Genomic DNA, 19,038 nt, shown 5'->3' on the forward strand with positions numbered 1-19,038 from the left:
CTTCTCCTTAAAAGAACAGTTAGCAGATTATTTTGCAACAGAGGGCCCCTAAGCCCTGTCCCTAAATCACTTGTTTTCAGATCGTTTGTGAAAGAGAACTCGTGCTTGTTTTTCCTTCACAGAGGCGAGTTGTTACTGTGGGATCTCACTCAGTCTTGGAGACGGAAATATACCCTCTTTAGTGCTTCATCAGAAGGACAGAATCATTCAAGAATTGTATTTAACTTATGCCCTTTACAAACTGAGGATGACAAACAGCTGCTGCTTTCTACATCAATGGACAGAGACGTAAGAACTGCTTATTTTGCATTCAGCATTGTAGAGCAGTGATTTATGACTTGGATGGGATTAGAGGGCTTTTCAAACCATCCATCAGTTCTCATGCCCCACCTTAGACCCTCGAACCAATCTCAGAGTTACTGTTACTGCTCACTGCTAACTATGTCAACAGCAAAAGTTTGGGGAAAGGTGAGGAACCACCAAAATGCCTTTTTGTTAAAGCAGGTAGGATAAAGAATTGTACACGTGCCCAGGGAAGGATGTGTGAGATCATCAGCTCTGACTTTAAAATATCTTTGTCTATAGTTTAGGTAGAGAAATATCTGCTCTTCGTGAAATCTCCAAGAGAGAACTGGCTCAAGTGTTTTGCAGTTATGCTAGGCTTATTTGACACACAGTTTTCTCCCAAGCCCCTCTGTTCAATAAGTGAAGATTAAATATGTAGCACTTTCCATTCCCCTGGGTATAAGATACTTTGTTTTTTTGAGATAGCTCCAGTGATTTTCCAGTGTCCTGAGGCCACCTTCATTTTTAGTTAGGGTTTGCCAAATGAGGCGATTACCAATACTATAATACTGTAGAATGGAAACGCCAGTGGATTCTGGGATATGGGAGCCCTGGGTCTGGTTTATTCATTGTGTGACCCTAAATTCACTTGACATCACTGGGAGTAAATGTATTCTAAGGTCCCTTTGAGCTTTACAACTTATTGCTTTTTTTTTAATCTAAGAGGTACTTTTTCTAATACCTACTGGAATAGTTAAATTACATTATTCTTACCCATTCTTGGGAGTCCATCCAATTTGAGATGTTAAGTCTTTTTCTAGTTTCTCTGATCTTTTTTTATATTTAGACCCTAACCCTTAATCTTTTCAGGTAAAATGTTGGGACATGGCCACCCTTGAGTGCTGTTGGACCCTACCTTCCCTCGGTGGGTTTGCCTATAGCCTAGCTTTCTCTCCTGTGGACATGGGCTGTTTGGCCATAGGCGTTGGGGATGGCATGATCCGCGTATGGAATACACTGTCCATCAAGAACAACTACGATGTGAAAAATTTTTGGCAGGGTGTCAAGTCCAAGGTTACAGCGGTAAGGATGATTTCTTTGAGCTTGCTCTGAACTTTTTTCGAATAAGTAATTCTTGTAGTAAGAAATTAAAAATGATCTGGATGTACATTCATAGAAGATATTTAAGTTATAATACAAAACATATTGAATGATATCAAACTATTAAAAATGTTAATGTGGCTCTTTCTTTGATATGGAAAGGTGTTGGTGATTCATGGAAAGTGAAAATTATAAAACATGAATTGCAGATTATACAACTATATATGTTTTTTGTTTTCTCTATTTAGTCTAAAAGCAATAAATGTTTGGTTAAAAGGAAAACCATTCAGAATTGTCAAATCACTATGTCATACACCTGAAGCTAATTATAACATTGTATGTCAACTATACTTCAATAAAAAAATAACAGGGACTCCTAGGTGGCATAGTTGGATAAGTGTCTGACTCTTGGTTTCAGCTCAGGTTGGGATCTCAGGGTCCTGAGATCCAGCCCCATGCAGGCACTCAGCATTCAGTGTGGAGTCTGCTTGAGATTCTCTCTCTCTCAAACAAATAAATCTTTAAAAAAATAATAAAATAATAACAACATAGTAACAACAGAAAAAAAGAAAACCAAACTGTATAGAAGTGTAGATCGCAAAAAATCATCCTACCCTCCACTCTATTCTCCCACTTTTTTTTTTTTTTGAAGGTTTTATTTATTTATTTATTTATTTATTTATTTGTCAGAGAGACAGAGAGAGCATAGGCAGGCAGAGTGGCAGCAGAGGCAGAGGGAGAAACAAGCTCCCCGCTGAGCAGGGAGCCTGATGTGGGACTCAATCCCAGGACGCTGGGATCGTGATCTGAGCTGAAGACAGCAGCTTAACCAACTGAGCCACCCAGGTGTCCCTATTCTCCCACTAGTATAAAGCAGAGAACCACTGTTGCAGATTATATTAATAGACTCCTATTTTCTAAAGTACTGTGGAATCTTTTCTCCCCACTCAACAGTGATCATGCACATCATTTAAATGTTTGAGCCTATTTTTGTTTTTTTCAACTGTATATATTTAGCTTTATTCACAAAAAAAAAACCTGGAAAGATACAAAATTGGCAATGGGATGTTTCAGATGGTGAGCTTACCAGTGACTTTTACTTTGCTGTATTGCTTTGCTTCTATTAAATAATGAGAATTTGTTACTTTTAAAGTTAGAAGATACCAAGAGCAAGAAAGTTGTGCATTTGAATACTCGAAGGATAACCCAATGGTTCCCTTGACAGTGTTGCCCCTCTCCTCCTGTGTTTTGTAGCTGTGCTGGCACCCAGCCAAGGAAGGCTGCTTAGCTTTTGGGACTGATGACGGGAAAGTGGGATTGTATGACACCTACTCCAACAAGTAAGAAATAGAGTGTTTGACCCACTGACCATAATGTCATTGATGGAGTTAATTTTGATGCATAAGCCTGGATGTACATCAGAATTGGCCTGGGAAACATCTTTAAGATCCTGGCTGTGAGACTTGACGCTTACAACTTGGATTTATATTTTTAAAATTTTTTCAGGTGATAGTGTTCAGGCTTTCGGACCTGTGGTTACCACGAAAATAAATCATTTGCTTCTGCTCTCCTTCAGCTTTTCTTACAGAATTTTTCAGGTGTCCATGAACACTGGAAGCCTAGTACAAAGAAGAGCTCTGTGCCTTCCACCTAGACTCACCATTGGTTAACATTTTGCCATACTTTCCTTATCTTTGCACACTTAAAATTAATAGTAATTCCATAATATGATCTAATATCCAGTCCATATACACTTTTCTTCAGCTGAGCCAAAAATGTTTTTCCTAGCTATTTTTTTTTCAAATTCATTTCAATTAGGGTTCAACCCATTGCATTTTGTCTCTTTAGTCTCTCTTACTCTAAAAGAGCACCCCCACTTCTTTCCATAACATTGCCTTTTCAGTTTGAAGATACCAGATAAGTTTTTGGTGAAAATATTCTACATTTTGGGCTTACCTAGTTATTTCTTTGTGGGGATTTCTAACTCATTTCAGTATTCCCCATATTCCCTGCAAGCTGGAAGTTATATCTAGAGCTTCATTGTCCATTCCAGTAGTCTTTAGCCACAGGTGACTATTGGGCTGTGCTGTAAGTGTAAATACACTCGAATTCAAAGACAGCCTCTCCCCTCCTCTAAAATATAAAATATCTCAATAATTATTTTATTTTGATATTTTAAAAGATAATACTTTTGTATATTGAGCTAAATAAAATATACTATTGAAATTTAATTTCACCTATTTCTTTTGCTTCTTTGAATGTGGCTATAAGAAAGCTTTATGCTGGATATGTGGCTCATCTGTATGGCTCACTTTATGAGTCTATTAACACACAGCTATCCTAGACGCTTGATTAGATTCCAGACCTACGCTGTTCATTTTTGTAGCCCCAAAATGCTATTTATAGTTAAAATAATTAAAATTAAATCAAATTAGAAGTTGCGTTCCTTGTTTCTCCTGAGCCACATTTTGGGTGCACAAGGCCCAGTGCTTATCGAACAGCACTGTTCTAAACCAGGGATTGGAGAGCCACAGCTCATGGCTTAAGAATGGTTCTACCTTTTTAAATTATTGGGGGAAAAAACCAAATGACTACTATTTCATGACATGAAAATTACACGGAATTCAGATTTCAATGTCCGCAGATAAAGCGTTATCAGAACCCAGCTGCACTCATTTGTTTACACCTTATCGGAGGCTGCTTTCATAGCACCAGAGCACAGTGAGAGGAGATGGGTACTGGCTGGCCCTTTTCAGGCTACGTTTGCCAATCCCTATTCTAGATCATTCATTTCTAAGTAAGAATTATTAGCTACACTGCAGAGGCAACCTTTTTTATATGCAATTTTTTAAGTACATACGTAAACCTATATGCAGTCAGTTACTGCATTTTCTGTTCTGCAGTTAACTCCATTTTTTAATTCTCAAAAAATAATAATATACTATCTCAAAGGGGCACTGAAAAAAGTAAAACCAGAATTCAATTTAAATAGCTCTGTGTCTTCACAAAATTGTTGACTAATTCTATTAAATTAATATCTTCTGGTTATTACAAGCTGAATATCCAAACACAAACAGGAAGGGTATATAGTAGGAGGTATAGATACGCTGTTAGGCAGTATTCAGTCAGGACCACTTGTTTTATTTCTTTGAGCCCAAAGAAATTGGAGTTTATTGTCCAGAATGATGATGATGCATGTGTCAGAAATGTGGAAGTAAATAAGTCAACAGCTAGTTTGGTCATAGGTTCTGGACCCCAGGAATTCACACATCATACAGAGAACACGGTTTATGGTAAAGGTAACAGCCATACTGCCCTTTACTGACACTTCATGTGTCTTTAACCACCCCAGCCTTCCACATGACCCTCAAGAGCAAGATGTCTTCAGTCAAAAACTTTGAAATTAGACTTCTCTAAAATCTTGCCTTAGTTTAAGAATGTGATATTAATGACAGGGTAAGCCTAAAATGACTTCTGGTCTTTTACTTGAAAGTGAGGTGGGTCCATCTGTATGATGATAGCAGACACTTAGCAGTAACCGTAGTTCTGGGTTGAACAGTTCACATTTTCTGTCTTGTTCTGTTTTTCTCTAGTTGTCATAACCTTTACCATACTTGTAACTACAGTAACATTAGAATATATGATATTAAAAAAAAAAAAAAGAATATATGACATTTAAGTGAAGTGGGTAACTGGGGGGAGAGGGGAAAAAATCCCAAACTGGTCCCACAGTAGGGAGAGGGGGTAGCGGGGAGGGATAACCTATTTTTCTGGGTAAAGTACTTTTGGGACTTAATCATTTTGGTGGCAGGTATCATTCCCATGGTATGTTATTTAAGGGTTGGCTTCTCCAAAATCAGCTATTTAGAGAAGGATACTGTTAAATTGTTTTTCTCTAGTAGCAGCAACTAGTAGGTAGGAACATTTTAGAAAAAGGTGGGTCTGTTTTCCACTGTGCCTTCTGTTTAAATTTCTGTTTGTCATCCCCTTTCCCCCCAGACCTCCACAGATTTCTAGCACATATCATAAGAAGACTGTGTACACTTTAGCCTGGGGGCCACCACTACCCCCCATTTCGCTTGGTAAGTACCTGAGCCATTCTCTAGCAAACATGAGTGCATTCTCTTTCTTTCAGTTTAATTGTAAGATACTCAAGCTAGAAAGCCATAAATATTCTAGTACAGTGACTGCTTAGGCAGGCTGCTATGTCTCCCCAAGGATCCCTAAGGGTAGTCACAGCAGGTAATAAGTTAGAACCATTCACCCATAATAAGAATCCCCAAACTCGAAAGCATCATTTGGTCTCTTCAAGCTGAATTTTTTTCATGGTGCATGTAGTTCCCTCATACTGGCTTCTGGCCCCCGGTCTAATGCTTTTTCACTAAAATTTGCTATTTCTTTTTAATTTTATCAGAATTACAATGTTATTTGAGTATAAAAATGGAGTACTGATAATCTGTTTTCACCTACAATCAAAGCACACTTAGAATTCCTCAAATGATCTCTTTTTGGCATCACTGTAGTCTGACCCTTTACCTCTTCTTGCTTCTCAGCCTTATCTTTATTACCCCTAAAGTGATATCCATAGTAATGGCAGTACACAGAGAAAATAATGTAAATCATCAGAACCCAAGCAGCATTGCAGTTGGAGGTCATTCCTTCATTCATTCAACAACTGTTTTAGTGGATCCTTGATTTGGTGCCAGGCATAGTTCTAGCAGTGGTGAAAATAAAACTCATCCTTAAAGAAACCCACAAGAACCACTGTTTGCTTCTTGAGAGTCAACAAGAGGATTGCCGGAATACTAAACCATTGCTTTGAGGACAGCCCCTTACAGTTAGTCACAGGAAACCCATATGTTTAAATGTGCACGGAATGGAGGGCTCATTTCTGAAAGGAAAGGTAAATAAATTCTTATAAACATTGCGAACATGTTTTTTTAACCCAGCTTTAATACCCGTACTATTTGAATAGCAGAAGAATGGCTAAAACAAATATTCTGTATTATAAATATTACTCTAGAATTAGTATATCTTTTTATTTCTCCCAATAACTGTGTTTATATGCAAGGAACAGTGAATTTATTCCAATGTGTTAATAAAATTCTTTTAAAACATCTCATAGTATGCTACAGTATAGCAACAAATAGTTAAGCTGATGAAATTCGAAACTAATAAACTTTATTATCTCCTATAGGAGGAGAAGGAGACAGACCTTCCCTCACTTTATACAGCTGTGGAGGGGAAGGGATTGTCTTACAGCATAACCCCTGGAAGCTTGGTGGAGAGGCCTATGATATCAACAAACTCATCAGGGACACCAATTCAATCAAAGTGAGTTCTTGTGGTCTAAAGTCTTCTCTGAATCTCTACATCATCTTGCTTTCCCATCTTGCATAACAATGCCATTATTAGAGATATGCATTATGCTAACAGATTTCTTAGATGTTCCTAAAAGCATTAGTGAATTTCTGATTTATAATACATAATGTAGAAATCTTAATTCCAGAATAAACCAAGGAACTTAACCACACACACACACACATACATACAAATAAAAGTTTTGTCTCAATTGCCATGGTGATATATGATAAATATTCAGATCTTTTTCTGGCCAGCATCCTTTTCAGGCCAGCCACTTCCTCCATAGTGAGACTTTGGTAAAAATTAATATGGTGACCAAGTGTGGCTGCAAAGTACTTTGCTCAAGACAGAATAACCATTTTATTTTTAATGTTTTGGTGAAATAATTACAGAATTTACACAAAAATAATACACATAGTTCGCTTATATCCTTGACCCAGAGACCCAAATTTAATCACTTTTGCCTTACCATTTTATCAATTTATCTATGCCAGAACTGTCTTTTGAAGGGAAACCGTAAATGTTGAAAGTTCCTTACTCCTGCAAATGAGCATTTTTTTTAAAGATTTTATTTATTTATTTGACAGAGATCACAAGTAGGCAGAGAAGCAGGCAGAGAGAGAGGAAGGGAAGCAGGCTCCCTGCTGAGCAGAGAGCCGGATGCGGGGCTCAATCCCAGGACCCTGGGATCATGACCTGAGCTGAAGGCAGAGGCTTTAACCCACTGAGCCACCCAGGGGCTCCTATTTTTGAATTTTTGAATAACAAAAATAACATTTAATCAAACTGATTTTTATCAACTGTATTCTTTTATTAAATATTATCTCAGCATTAACATTCAGCAGTGAATAAAAGAGATAAAATTTCTGTTCTGAAAGAGCTTTTAGTTTTGTGGTTGAATGTGCATAAGAATTTCATGCAAGGAGGGGCACCTGGCTGACTCAGTCAGTGGAGCATGTGACTTTTTGTTTTTTTCCAAGACTTAATTTTTCTTTTATTCTTTTTTTCAAGATTTATTTTTTCTTTGAGAAAAAAAATAAAATAATAATAATAAAATTAATTATTAAATTATTAATAAAAATAATAATAAATAAATATTTTAAAAAACACACACACAAGCAGGGAGAGGCAAACTCCCCACTGAGCCAGGGACTCGGTACCAGGACTCCAGGATCATGAACTGAGCCAAAGGTAGATGCTTAACCAACTGAGCCACCCAGGCACCCCCCAGAGCACGTGCCTCTTGATCTCAGGGTTGTGGTTTCAAGCCCCATGTTGGGTATAAAGATTACCTAAAAATAAAAGCTTAAAAAAAGACTTCATATGGGGCACCTGGGTGGCTCAGTGGGTTGAGCCTCTGCCTTCAGCTCAGGTCATGATCTCAGGGTCCTGGATCGAGCCCCACATCAGGCTTTCTGCTCGGCTGGGAGCCTGCTTCTCTCTCTCTCTGCCTGCCTCTCTGCCTACTTGTAATATCTCTCTCTCTGTCAAATAAATAAGTAAAATCTTTAAAAAAAAAAAAAGACTTCATACAAGTAGTTTAGGCTGGAGTTAGAAATTTGGAATTCCTGGGGCACCTGGGTGGCTCAGTCAGTTAAGCATCCAACTCTTGATTTTGGCTCAGGTAATGATCTTGGAGTGATGAGATTGAGCCCTGCATCGGGCTCCATGCTGGGTGTGGAGCCTGCATGGGATTCTCTCTTTCCCTCCCCTCTGCCTCTCCCCAACTGCTTGAGAACTCACTCATTCTCTCTCTCTCTTTTAAAAAGAAAGAAAGAGGGGTGCCTGGGTGGCTCAGTGGGTTAAAGCCTCTGCCTTCGGCTCAGGTCATGATCCCAGGTTCCTGGGATCGAGCCCTGCATCAGGCTTTCTGGTCAGCGGGGAGCCTGCTTCCTCCTCTCTCTCTGCCTACCTCTCTGCCTACCTGTGATCTCTGTCTGTCGAATAAATAAATAAAATGTAAAAAATAAATAAATAAAAATAAATAAATAAAAAGAAAGAAAGACATTTGGAATTCCTTCAGATGAATGGTAGCTGAAGAAGCTGTGGGCATATATGAAATGTTCTAAAGAGATAAGAAGACAAGAGGGTGTCCCTTGGTGAAACACCAACAGTTGGGAGGAAAAAAAAAAAAAAGAAACAGAAATAGGAAGAGAACCAGGGTAGTGTATATAAAGCTTTTGTTAAGGAGACATGACCCCTTGGGGCACCTGGATGGCTCAGTTGGTTAAGGCCTCTGCCTTCAGCTCAGGTCATGATCCCAGGGTCCTGGAATCGAGCCCCGCACTGGGCTCTCTGCTCAGCAGGGAACCTGCTTCTCGCTTTCTCTCTGCCTGCCTTTCAGCCTACTTGTGATTTCTCTCTCTGTCGAATAAATGAATAAAATCTTTTTTTAAAAAAAAAGGAGACATGACCCCCATATTACCATATTACCAAGCCAATAGACATGTTACCTTCTCTGCTGTGGGATAAAAATCATTTTAATGAAGTTCAAATGTAATGTAAATGAAGTTCATTTAATGAAGGTTAGATACTGTAAACTTTAATATTTAATATTTACTGGCCTCTCTTTTTTGTCCCAATTAAGCAAATTACAATTAGAATGCTTGCTTTTAGTAACTCTTGTGGTAACTCTATGTAGGTTATTTACAAGTTGCATAATTAGAACATTTTAAACTCCAGGGACTTTTTTTCTCATGCTGTCATCATTGATTTGTAAGATACGCAGAGAGAAGAACAGTGCTTTTAGTCAAGATCGGTTTGTTTTGCTTTCTAGTACAAATTGCCTGTACACACAGAGATCAGCTGGAAAGCAGATGGCAAAATCATGGCTCTTGGCAACGAAGACGGGTATGTGTTTGTTTCTTTTAAAAAAAAAAAAAGAAAATTATTTTATGCTTCACAAAATGCTCATCTACTGCACTGGACTGTCTAAATCTTCATTTTTTAAATGTAAGCCTGGGCAGAAATGCTTTTTAGACCTCACTGTGCTCTTTCTGATGTTGATCATAGCAAATAGTCCTAATTTAGCCATTGGTTCATTAATTCTATTTTAGCTTTTCCATAGCACCATTTGTCACAAGAGGCTGAGAAACACAACTTTACAGAGATTGTTGGGATTTTCTTAAAGCTGAATATAGTTGTCGAAAGAACAGCCTTTTGTTTCTAGTTCTCTGTAAGAGAACTTTGCAGTGATAGATAGGGTTACCCTATTCCATTTCACCTTTATTTGAGTGATGGAATGAGGGAGATACCTGTTTGCATTAGACTGTAATTTGATCATCTGTCTTTCTTCTCATGTGTTTGCTATTCCAGATCAATAGAAATATTTCAGGTTCCCAACCTGAAACTGATATGCACCATCCAGCAGCATCACAAGCTCGTGAATACCATCAGCTGGCATCATGAGCATGGCAGTCAGCCAGAGCTGAGCTACCTGATGGCCTCTGGGTCCAACAATGCCATCATTTATGTGCACAACCTAAAGACTGTCATAGGTACCTTTGGTTTCTTACACTGCTTTGCACTCTTTACACTCCAGCTACTTTGCATTCTAATTTTTTTTTTTACTTGCTTTTTGGTATTAAAATGTTATTCTTGTTGTTTTTTTCTGCTTTTAAAAGAACATACTCTTGGGGCGCCTGGTGGTTCAGTCTGTTAAGCATCTCCTTTCGGCTCAGGTCATGATCCCAGGGTCCAGGGATCAAGTCCTGCATTGGGCTCCCTTCTCAGGGGAGAGCCTGCTTCTCCCTCTCCCTCTGCCTGCCTCTCACCCTGCTTTTCTCTATCTCACTTTCTCTCAAATTAAATAAATAAAATCTTTAAAAAACAAAACAAAAGTGGGGCGCCTGGGTGGCTCAGTGGGTTAAATAAAGCCTCTGCCTTCGGCTCGGGTCATGATCCCAGGGTCCTGGGATCGAGCCTCGCATCGGGCTCTCTGCTCGGCAGGGAGCCTGCTTCCTCCTGTCTCTCCGCCTGCCTCTCTGCCTTCTTGTGATCTCTGTCTGTCAAATAAAATCTTTAAAAAAAAAAAAATCCTTCAAAACAAAACAAAACAAAAGTAACATATTCTTCTTCATTAAAATAAGACAGGTAGCCTGGGTGGCTCAGTCGGTTATACATCAGACTCTTGGTTTTGGCTCAGGTCATGATCTTGGGGTGGTGAGAGAGAGTCTGCATACATGGTTAAAAGAGCTGCTTTTTTAAACACAAAAGCAGTGAGATTACTTTTTTCCTAATTTCCTAATATGAAGAAATTATAATCGAACACTAAACTGTTTCTAGAATACTGCCAAGTGTGTGCTGTCAGCCGTAGTGAACATAGTTGACATTTTTATTTTCTCTAGAATTTTCCATAGTTTTCTGAGAATCCTTATCTGTAACAACAACAACTCAAAAAAAACGATTCTAGCAGTGGTTCCCTCAAGTTAAAAGCAATATGGAAAAACTATTAAAGTATAAACAGACTTTCCTAACAATTAGTAGAAGACAGTGTATAACTAATGAGCATGACACATTAGACAACTTTTCCTCGTCCTTATTATTAGTGGGATTCCAAATTAAGCATCCACTTTGGCAGAGGGCATTAACTTAACTGTTCAGAGTGATGTAGATCTTTGTCTACTTTAACACTAACATCTCTATTTGTTTTTTATTTCATATCTACTGAATAACAGGAAAAGACCAAAAAATGGCCAGAATCAATATTACTTTATTTCAGGCTTAGAGGAAAGATTCCAGAATAATACGGAGAACTCTCATACACCCTCTCACACGTTCAATAACTGTTAACCTTTTGTCATAGTCACGTGGTTCTGTGTATGTGTGTGCCTGAGTACATATTTTTTCCAAACTGTTGCTGTTGCATGCATCATGCCCCATGTCCCTTAATATTTGTGTATTTTGTAAGAATAAGGATATTCCCTTACAATCTACAGTTCCATTATGAACTTCAGTTAATTTAACAATATGTATACAGTAGTTTAATCTACCACCCATATTCTAGGGTTTTCTTGTGGTTTTTTTTAAAGATTTTATTTATTTATTTGTCAGAGAGAGAGAGCACAGGCAGGCAGAGTGGCAGGCAGAGGCAGAGGGAGAAGCAGGCTCCCTGCAGAGCAAGGAGGCCAATGTGGGACTCAATCCCAGGATGCTGGGATCATGATCTGAGCCAAAGGCAGCCGCTTAACCAACAGCTACCCAGGCATCCCTCATATTCTAGTTTTGTCAGTTGATCCAGCGATGTCCTTTATAAAATCAAGAATAGTCTCTAAGCCTTTTCTTTTCTTTTCTTTTCTTTTCTTTTCTTTTTTAAGCCTTTTCTTTTCTTTTATAATCTTTTTAATACTGCCCCGTTATTTTATAGATGTCCCCTTAGTCTGGGATAGTCTGGTATGAAAATATGATTAGATTCACATTATGTATGTATCTTCAGCTACCATAAAAGTGATGATACATCCTTCTTGATATTACATGCAAAAGATACTATTTTCATTTTGGTGGCTTTTAGAAAGACAGAATGACAGCTGACGCTTCTTGTGGTAAACCCATGTGGGAGGCACTGCTTACGTGCCCATTGTCTTAACCAATAAATAATACGGCCTGCTGAAAGTCGTCTAGAAAGCACATGGCAAAATCTTGACTCTCCATGTTAACTCCGCTGTGTCTTTTTGTTGTTGCTATTGGTAGAAATGACATCTTCCCCTTGTCTCTTAGAGAGCAATCCTGAATCTCCAGTGACCATTACAGAGCCCTACCGGACCCTGTCAGGGCACACAGCCAAGATTACCAGTGTGGCATGGAGCCCACATCATGATGGAAGGCTGGTATCTGCTTCCTACGATGGTACAGCTCAGGTACTATTGTGTCCTTGATTCTGTAGGTGCTTTACTATGTATGCTAACTGGAACTCTTTCCTCTTTTCCCCCAGTTGTGTACATTTTTTCTCTGGCCATTATCTTCTACAGAAAGGGGTATTCTGAGCTTTAGAAGGCATTTTAGTTCATCCCACATATCTGAGCCCTTGGCAGGCTAAGATTGGGTTTTGGGGTTTTATTTTTATTTTTGTTTTATTTAGATGACAGGGAAAGTATTGATAAGAAGAGCTGTTTTTTAACATTTCATTCTTATTGTCATATGATGGACTAAATTGATGTGAGAAGTACTTGCTCCTGTTTTTAAACACAGAAACGGGGGCCATAAATCAATAACAGATTTTTTTTTTTAAGATTTTATTTATTTATTTGACAGAGATCACAAGTAGGCGGAGAGGCAGGCAGAGAGAGAGGAGGAAGCAGGCTCCCTGCTGAGCAGAGAGTCTGACACAGGGCTCGATCCCAGGACCCTGGGATCATGACCCGAGCTGAAGGCAGAGACTTTAACCCACTGAGCCACCCAGGCACCCCTCAATAACAGTTTTTAATGATAAACTGGTGAGTCGAAAATCTTCAAACTGGAAAAAATAAAGACGAGATGCCAAGCCAGAGCCATGAGGTAGGACTTTCAGATACCAGAACCAGAACAGACGTGAGTAATTGGAGAGCTAACCTCTGATGGATGTCCATCTCAGTGTTGAGTTGTGACTGAGCTATTTGCACAAAGCTAGGAACCAGGAAGGGCTGCCCTCTGTGAAATGGAGATGGGATAATTCAAGAAACGTAAGGAAATTGATAATCTCACAGAGATGGGGACAAAAGAGTCACCTGTGAGAAATCAGAATCATACACATGCCCTACACATGCAAGTATAGGCTCTAAATTAAAATTCTCTTCATGAGGGGTGCCTGGGTGGCTCAGTGGGTTAAGCCTCAGCCTTCAGCTCAGGTCATGACGTCAGGGTCCTGGGATTGAGCCCTGCATCAGGCTCTCTGCTCAGCGGGGAGCCTGCTTCCCCCTCTGCCTGCCTCTCTACCTGCTTGTAATCTCTCTCTCCGTCAAATAAATAAATAAAATCTTAAAAAAAAAAATTCTCTTCATGACATCAGACTCCCAAGCCCAAAAAACAGAATGCTCATATAGTACAGTGAAATCTGTAGGGCACCATTAGAAGCCCATTCAGAATCATCCTCATAAGAATGTCTGTATATCCCAGAGTGCATAAGCCTTCTACAAGAAAAAATATTTCTAAAATTTGAACTCCTAAGAGAAAATAATAAATCATAAGGGGAAATGAGAGTATACATATTTTTAAAAAATCTTTTTTAACTTAAATCCCCCAAAGTAATGGATTAACCAGAATTTATCTATGCTATTGTGTGACTTTGGGTTTTAGGTGTGGGATACTCTCCGAGAAGAGCCTCTTTGCAATTTCCGAGGACATCGAGGTCGACTGCTTTGTGTAGCATGGTCCCCCCTGGATCCAGACTGCATCTACTCAGGGGCAGATGACTTCTGTGTGTACAAATGGCTTACTTCCATGCAAGAACATTCCCGGCCTCCTCAAGGTCAGTCAGAACCAGGAGCCTGTAAATGCTTGCCTAATTCTCTTTCTCCCTTCCTCAGTAATTGAGTTGATCAAGGTCAAAAAAAGAGGACATTCCTGTAGAGTCGCAGTGATAGTATGGCATGGGTTGCCTTCCTAACCAAAGAATGCAGCCATGAGGACAACATACAAATACTAATGAGTTATACCTAGCACCCAGGTCTTGGTTTCTGTGTATCATTTTCTGTTAAAAGAGACCAACCAGGGGCGCCTGGGTGGCTCAGTGGGTTGGGCCGCTGCCTTCGGCTCAGGTCATGATCTCAGGGTCCTGGGATCGAGTCCCGCATCGGGCTCTCTGCTCAGCGGGGAGCCTGCTTCCCTCTCTCTCTCTCTCTCTCTGCCTGCCTCTCTGCCTACTTGTGATCTCTCTCTGTCAAATAAATAAATAAAATCTTTAAAAAAAAAAAAAAAAAAGAGACCAACCAGAGCTTCTTAGAGAAATGCCTAATTCCAGATTGGGAAAGGAAAAAATAAGATATGGGCCTGGAACATCATCTGGTGCCACAAAGGAAGGAAGTGCTTAAAAACTGAGATATATCAAGAGGACAAAGAAGCCAGCTCGCAGGGCTCCCACTAACCAATTCTGGGACAGTCTAAACTTGAAAATAGTGAAAAAAAGAATTCCATTTCTGGCAGTCAAAGATCAAGGTGCCAACTTGCCCACCTGCCATAAACAGCTAGAAAACTAGACAGAGGGGCGGGGCGCCTGGGTGGCTCAGTCAGTTAAGCGTCTGCCTTTGGCCCAGGTCATGATCCCAGAGTCCTGGGATCAAGCCCCACATTGGGCTCCCTGCTCAGCAAGGAGCCTGCTTCTCTCTCTGCTGCTCCCCCTGCTTGTTCTCTCTCTCTCCCTGTCAAATAGATAAATAAAATCTTTTAAAAAACTAGACAGAGGGACGCCTGGGTGGCTCAGTTGGTTAAGCAGCTGCCTTCGGCTCAGGTCATGATCCCAGCATCCTGGGATCGAGTCCCGCATCGGGCTCCTTGCTCGGCAGGGAGCCTGCTTCTTCCTCTGCCTCTGCCTGCCACTCTGTCTGCCTGTGCTCGCTCTCTCTCCCTCTCTCTCTCTGATAAATAAATAAACAAAATCTTTAAAAAAAAAAAACAAAAAAACTAGACAGAATAATATACAAGTAAAAATGATCCAAATAAATGAAAAGATATATCCATATTAAAAATTTATAAAAGAATGCTTAAAGCAGGGGTGCCTGGGTGGCTCAGTCCTTAAGCGTCTGCCTTTGGCTCAGGTCATGATCCCAGGTGCCGGGATCAAGCCCCACATCGGGCTTTCTGCTCTGTGGGAAGCCTGCTTCTTCCTCTCCCACTCCCCTGCTTGTGTTCCCTCTCTCGCTGGGTCTCTCTGTCAAATAAATAAATAAAATCTTTTTTAAAATAAATAAATAAATAAATAAATAAAAGAATGCTTATAGCAGCTTTATCTGTAATCGCCACAAACTAAAAACAACCCACAAGTCCATCAGCTGGTAAATAAACTATGGTCTATCCCTAGAGTGGAATTCCATTCAGCTATAAAAAGAAAGTAACTGGGGCGCCCGGGTGGCTCAGTGGATTAAGCCTCTGCCTTCGGCCCAGGTCTTGATCTCAGGGTCCTGAGATCGAGCCCCGCGTCGGGCTCTCTGCTCGGCGGGGAGCCTGCTTCCCCCCTCTCTCTGCCTGCCTCTCTGCCTGCTTGTGATCTCTGTCTGTCAAATAAATAAGTAAAAATTAAAAAAAAAAAAAAAGAAAGAAAGTAACTACTGATAAAAACAACAATATGGATGAATCCCTAGAAATGTTATACTGAGCAGAAGACACTGGGCACAAAAGACTACACGCTGTATAATTCTAATGTACAGTAGAAAATACAATCATATGTAATACAAAATTCTAAAACAGGCGAAACTATAGTGACAGCAGATGAGTGACTGCCTGGGACTCAGAAAGTGCATCTTACTGCAAAGAGGCAGGAGGGAATGTTTTGAGATAATAGAAATATTTCATATTTTATTTGTGGTGGTGAGTTACATGATTATACATCTGTCAAAACTCACCAGAGTATTAAAAAGTAGGTATAGTATGTTAAACTATACCTCAATAAAGATGACTTTAAAAAAAGCAAAGGATAAAGGCCTTAAAACTTAGAAAGTAGGGGCGCCTTGGGTGGCTCAGTTGGTTGAGCATCTGCCTTTGCCTCGGGTACTGATCCCAGGGTCCTCGGATGGAGCCTTGCGTCATCAGGCTCCGGCTCAGTGGGAAGCCTGCTTCTCCCTCTCCCTCTGCCCTTCCATCCCATTCATGTTCTCTTTCTCTCAGAGAAACAAAATCTTAAAAAAAAAAAAAAAAAAAAAAAATACTTAGAAAGTAAATAAGTAGGGGCGCCTGGGTGGCTCAGTTGTTAATCATCTGCATTTGGCTCAGGTCATGATCCCAGGGTCCTGGGATTGAGCCCTGCATCGGGCTTCCTGCTCAGTGGGGAGCCTGCTTCTCCCTCTCCCACTCCCTCTGATTGTATTCCCTTTCTCGCTGTGTCTCTATCAAATGAATAAATAAAATCTTTAAAAAAAAAAAAAGTAAAATAAGTAATAACCAATTAAAACAAAATGGGAATCCATGAGTCCATATTGAGGGAGAAAAAAAATGAAGGTCTAAATAAATGGGGAGAAAGAAAAGCTCTTGTTCATAATAGAATGCCAACTATTAAATGTAGAATGAATGATGGAATCAGCAAATTACCATTCAGCAATTAACACAGTAACAGTTTGTGGTCCAGAAACATCAATGGAGGGGCACCTGGGTGGCTCAGTCGATTGAGCATCTGCCTTTGGCTTGGGTCATGATCCCAGGGTCCTGGGATAGAGCCCTGCATCAGGCTCTCTGCTCATCGGGGAGCCTGCTTCTCACTCTCCCTCTCCCTCTGCCTGCCACTCTGCCTACTTGTGATTGTGTGTGTGTGTCAAATAAGTTAAAAAAAAAAAGAAAGAAAGAAACATCAATGGATCCTAAAACTAGTGGATGCAAATACTTAGTAATTACAAAGGAAAATGATTTTTCAAGGAGAAATCTGCAAGACACCCCCTTAATCAGGTGGTGAAAGTAAACAATCCAATAATGAGACAAACAAATTTTGTGCTACCTCCAATGTTGTACTGACAGCATCACTCCTCTGTATGTCAGCCCAAAATGCAAAACCTAAATTTAATCATGACAAACATCTGGCAATCGGGGAAATCAACAAAGTAACTGTCCTGTAATTTTTACAGGACAAGTTTCAAGGCATGAAAGTTAAAGGAAAACAAGCCTGTCTCAGGCTGAGGGAAACTAGAGAGGCATAACAAGCAAGAACATTGTGTAATCCTGGATTGTTCCTTTTGCTATAAAAGACATTCTCTGTACATTTGGCAGAACTTGAATACAGTATGTAGAGTAGACAGTAGTAATGTATTGATGTTAATTTCCTGATTCTAATGGCTGTGCTGTAGTAATGCAGGAGAATGTCCCTCTGCAAAGAATACATAGTACAAGTGTTCAAGGATAATTGGGCATCATATTAATGATTTAATGAAATCCTGCAAGGGTTTGGTTACCATGTTGATGATACAGCTCTAACAATTTATTGGGAAGGAAGGGAAATGGTGAGAACACTATCAAAAAGAAGAGTGATGAAGTTTTGGAGATATCTCCTACAGTGCTTTTAACCAAGAATACATATTTTATCTACAGCCATCCGACCTTGAATGCACCCGATCTCCTCTGATCTCGGAGGCTAAGCAGGGTCGGGACTGGTTAGTACTGGGATGGGAGAATATGTATTTTAGTCTGTCCTTGTCTTAACTGTGATTCCTCTAGGTAAGAAAAGTATTGAATTAGAGAAAAAGAGGCTCTCTCAACCTAAGCCAAAGCCCAAAAAGAAGAAAAAGCCCACCTCGAGAGCTCCTGTAAAGCAAGAAGTATACGATGGAAATGAAGACGAGAGCATCAGGGAGAGCTCAGGACCTGTTGAGAATGGCGTGTCAGACCAGGAGGGTGAAGAGGAAGCCCGGGAGCCAGAGTTCCCCAGTGGCGTTGCCTCAGTAGGTATGTGGCCAAATCCTGTGTTTCCCGGACTCTGGCAGGTAGCAGGCATGTCCAGCAAACTAAGCTAGGTCCTTACTCAGTTAAAAACTTCACTGCCTTTGACCTACTTACTGTCCCATCCCTTCAGAAACTGCATTAGTTTCTTAAAGAGTTGTTTTAAGCCTCTAAACCTCTGAAGTGTTAAAGGGAATCTGGTGGAAGCCTGGGATAGAAATAGTGAAGGTCTTCAGAAAACACTTCTTACTAACAAGGACAAGACTATGGGGCAAAGTGAAACCAGGGGCATCTATCCACAGAAATGCATATGGGAGAAGTTTTCCCAGTCCCAGATGTCTAGGACATCTAGACAGTTACTGAAAGAAGCCACTGTTGTATACAAATACCCAGCCTAGAAGCTACCACCACTCTGGAAACTCACGAGTTCTCACCTTTCATAACTGGGTTTGTACCTAGTGTGTCTGTGTTGTTTCTGAAAAAAATATATGAGTTAGGTTCTTCTAGTTTGGTAAGCTATCATGGCAGTTAGATTTCTCACAGAACAGTTTTTCAGGGCTTTGTCCCTAATTTCTAATGTAGTCTGTTTCTAGTTTGAAGAGAAAAAGTGTTACTGGATGAAATTTTAGTACTTTAATTTTTTTTTATGTTTACCTTCAAGTTGTGGTGCCTGTGACCTATTAAAATGATTAAAGAGCAGAAAGTATAAATAGAAGCAGTGACTCATGTTTAATCCTAAAA

General features: G+C 39.9%; 1 protein-coding gene across 6 annotated transcripts in view; it reads left to right on the plus strand.

Moving 5' to 3' along the window:
• The window catches only part of LOC111140990 (gem nuclear organelle associated protein 5), a 43,698-nt gene that overhangs the window by 7,877 nt on the left and 16,783 nt on the right, over positions 1-19,038 (plus strand). For 5 of the 6 annotated variants that reach the window (XM_022493283.1, XM_022493284.1, XM_022493287.1 and 2 more), the window contains exons 7-16: positions 123-288; positions 1,156-1,368; positions 2,641-2,726; positions 5,386-5,468; positions 6,584-6,720; positions 9,527-9,600; positions 10,066-10,247; positions 12,466-12,605; positions 14,020-14,191; positions 18,076-18,303. In XM_022493283.1, coding sequence (XP_022348991.1) covers positions 123-288; positions 1,156-1,368; positions 2,641-2,726; positions 5,386-5,468; positions 6,584-6,720; positions 9,527-9,600; positions 10,066-10,247; positions 12,466-12,605; positions 14,020-14,191; positions 18,076-18,303 — 1,481 coding nt within the window. The remainder of the gene's footprint in view (positions 1-122; positions 289-1,155; positions 1,369-2,640; positions 2,727-5,385; positions 5,469-6,583; positions 6,721-9,526; positions 9,601-10,065; positions 10,248-12,465; positions 12,606-14,019; positions 14,192-18,075; positions 18,304-19,038) is intronic. The other variant, XM_022493285.1, reaches the window with a different exon arrangement.

Source organism: Enhydra lutris, unplaced genomic scaffold (assembly GCF_002288905.1).
Source record: "Enhydra lutris kenyoni isolate GAN:26980312 unplaced genomic scaffold, ASM228890v2 scaffoldscaffold5, whole genome shotgun sequence".
NCBI classification, from domain to species: domain Eukaryota; kingdom Metazoa; phylum Chordata; class Mammalia; order Carnivora; family Mustelidae; genus Enhydra; species Enhydra lutris.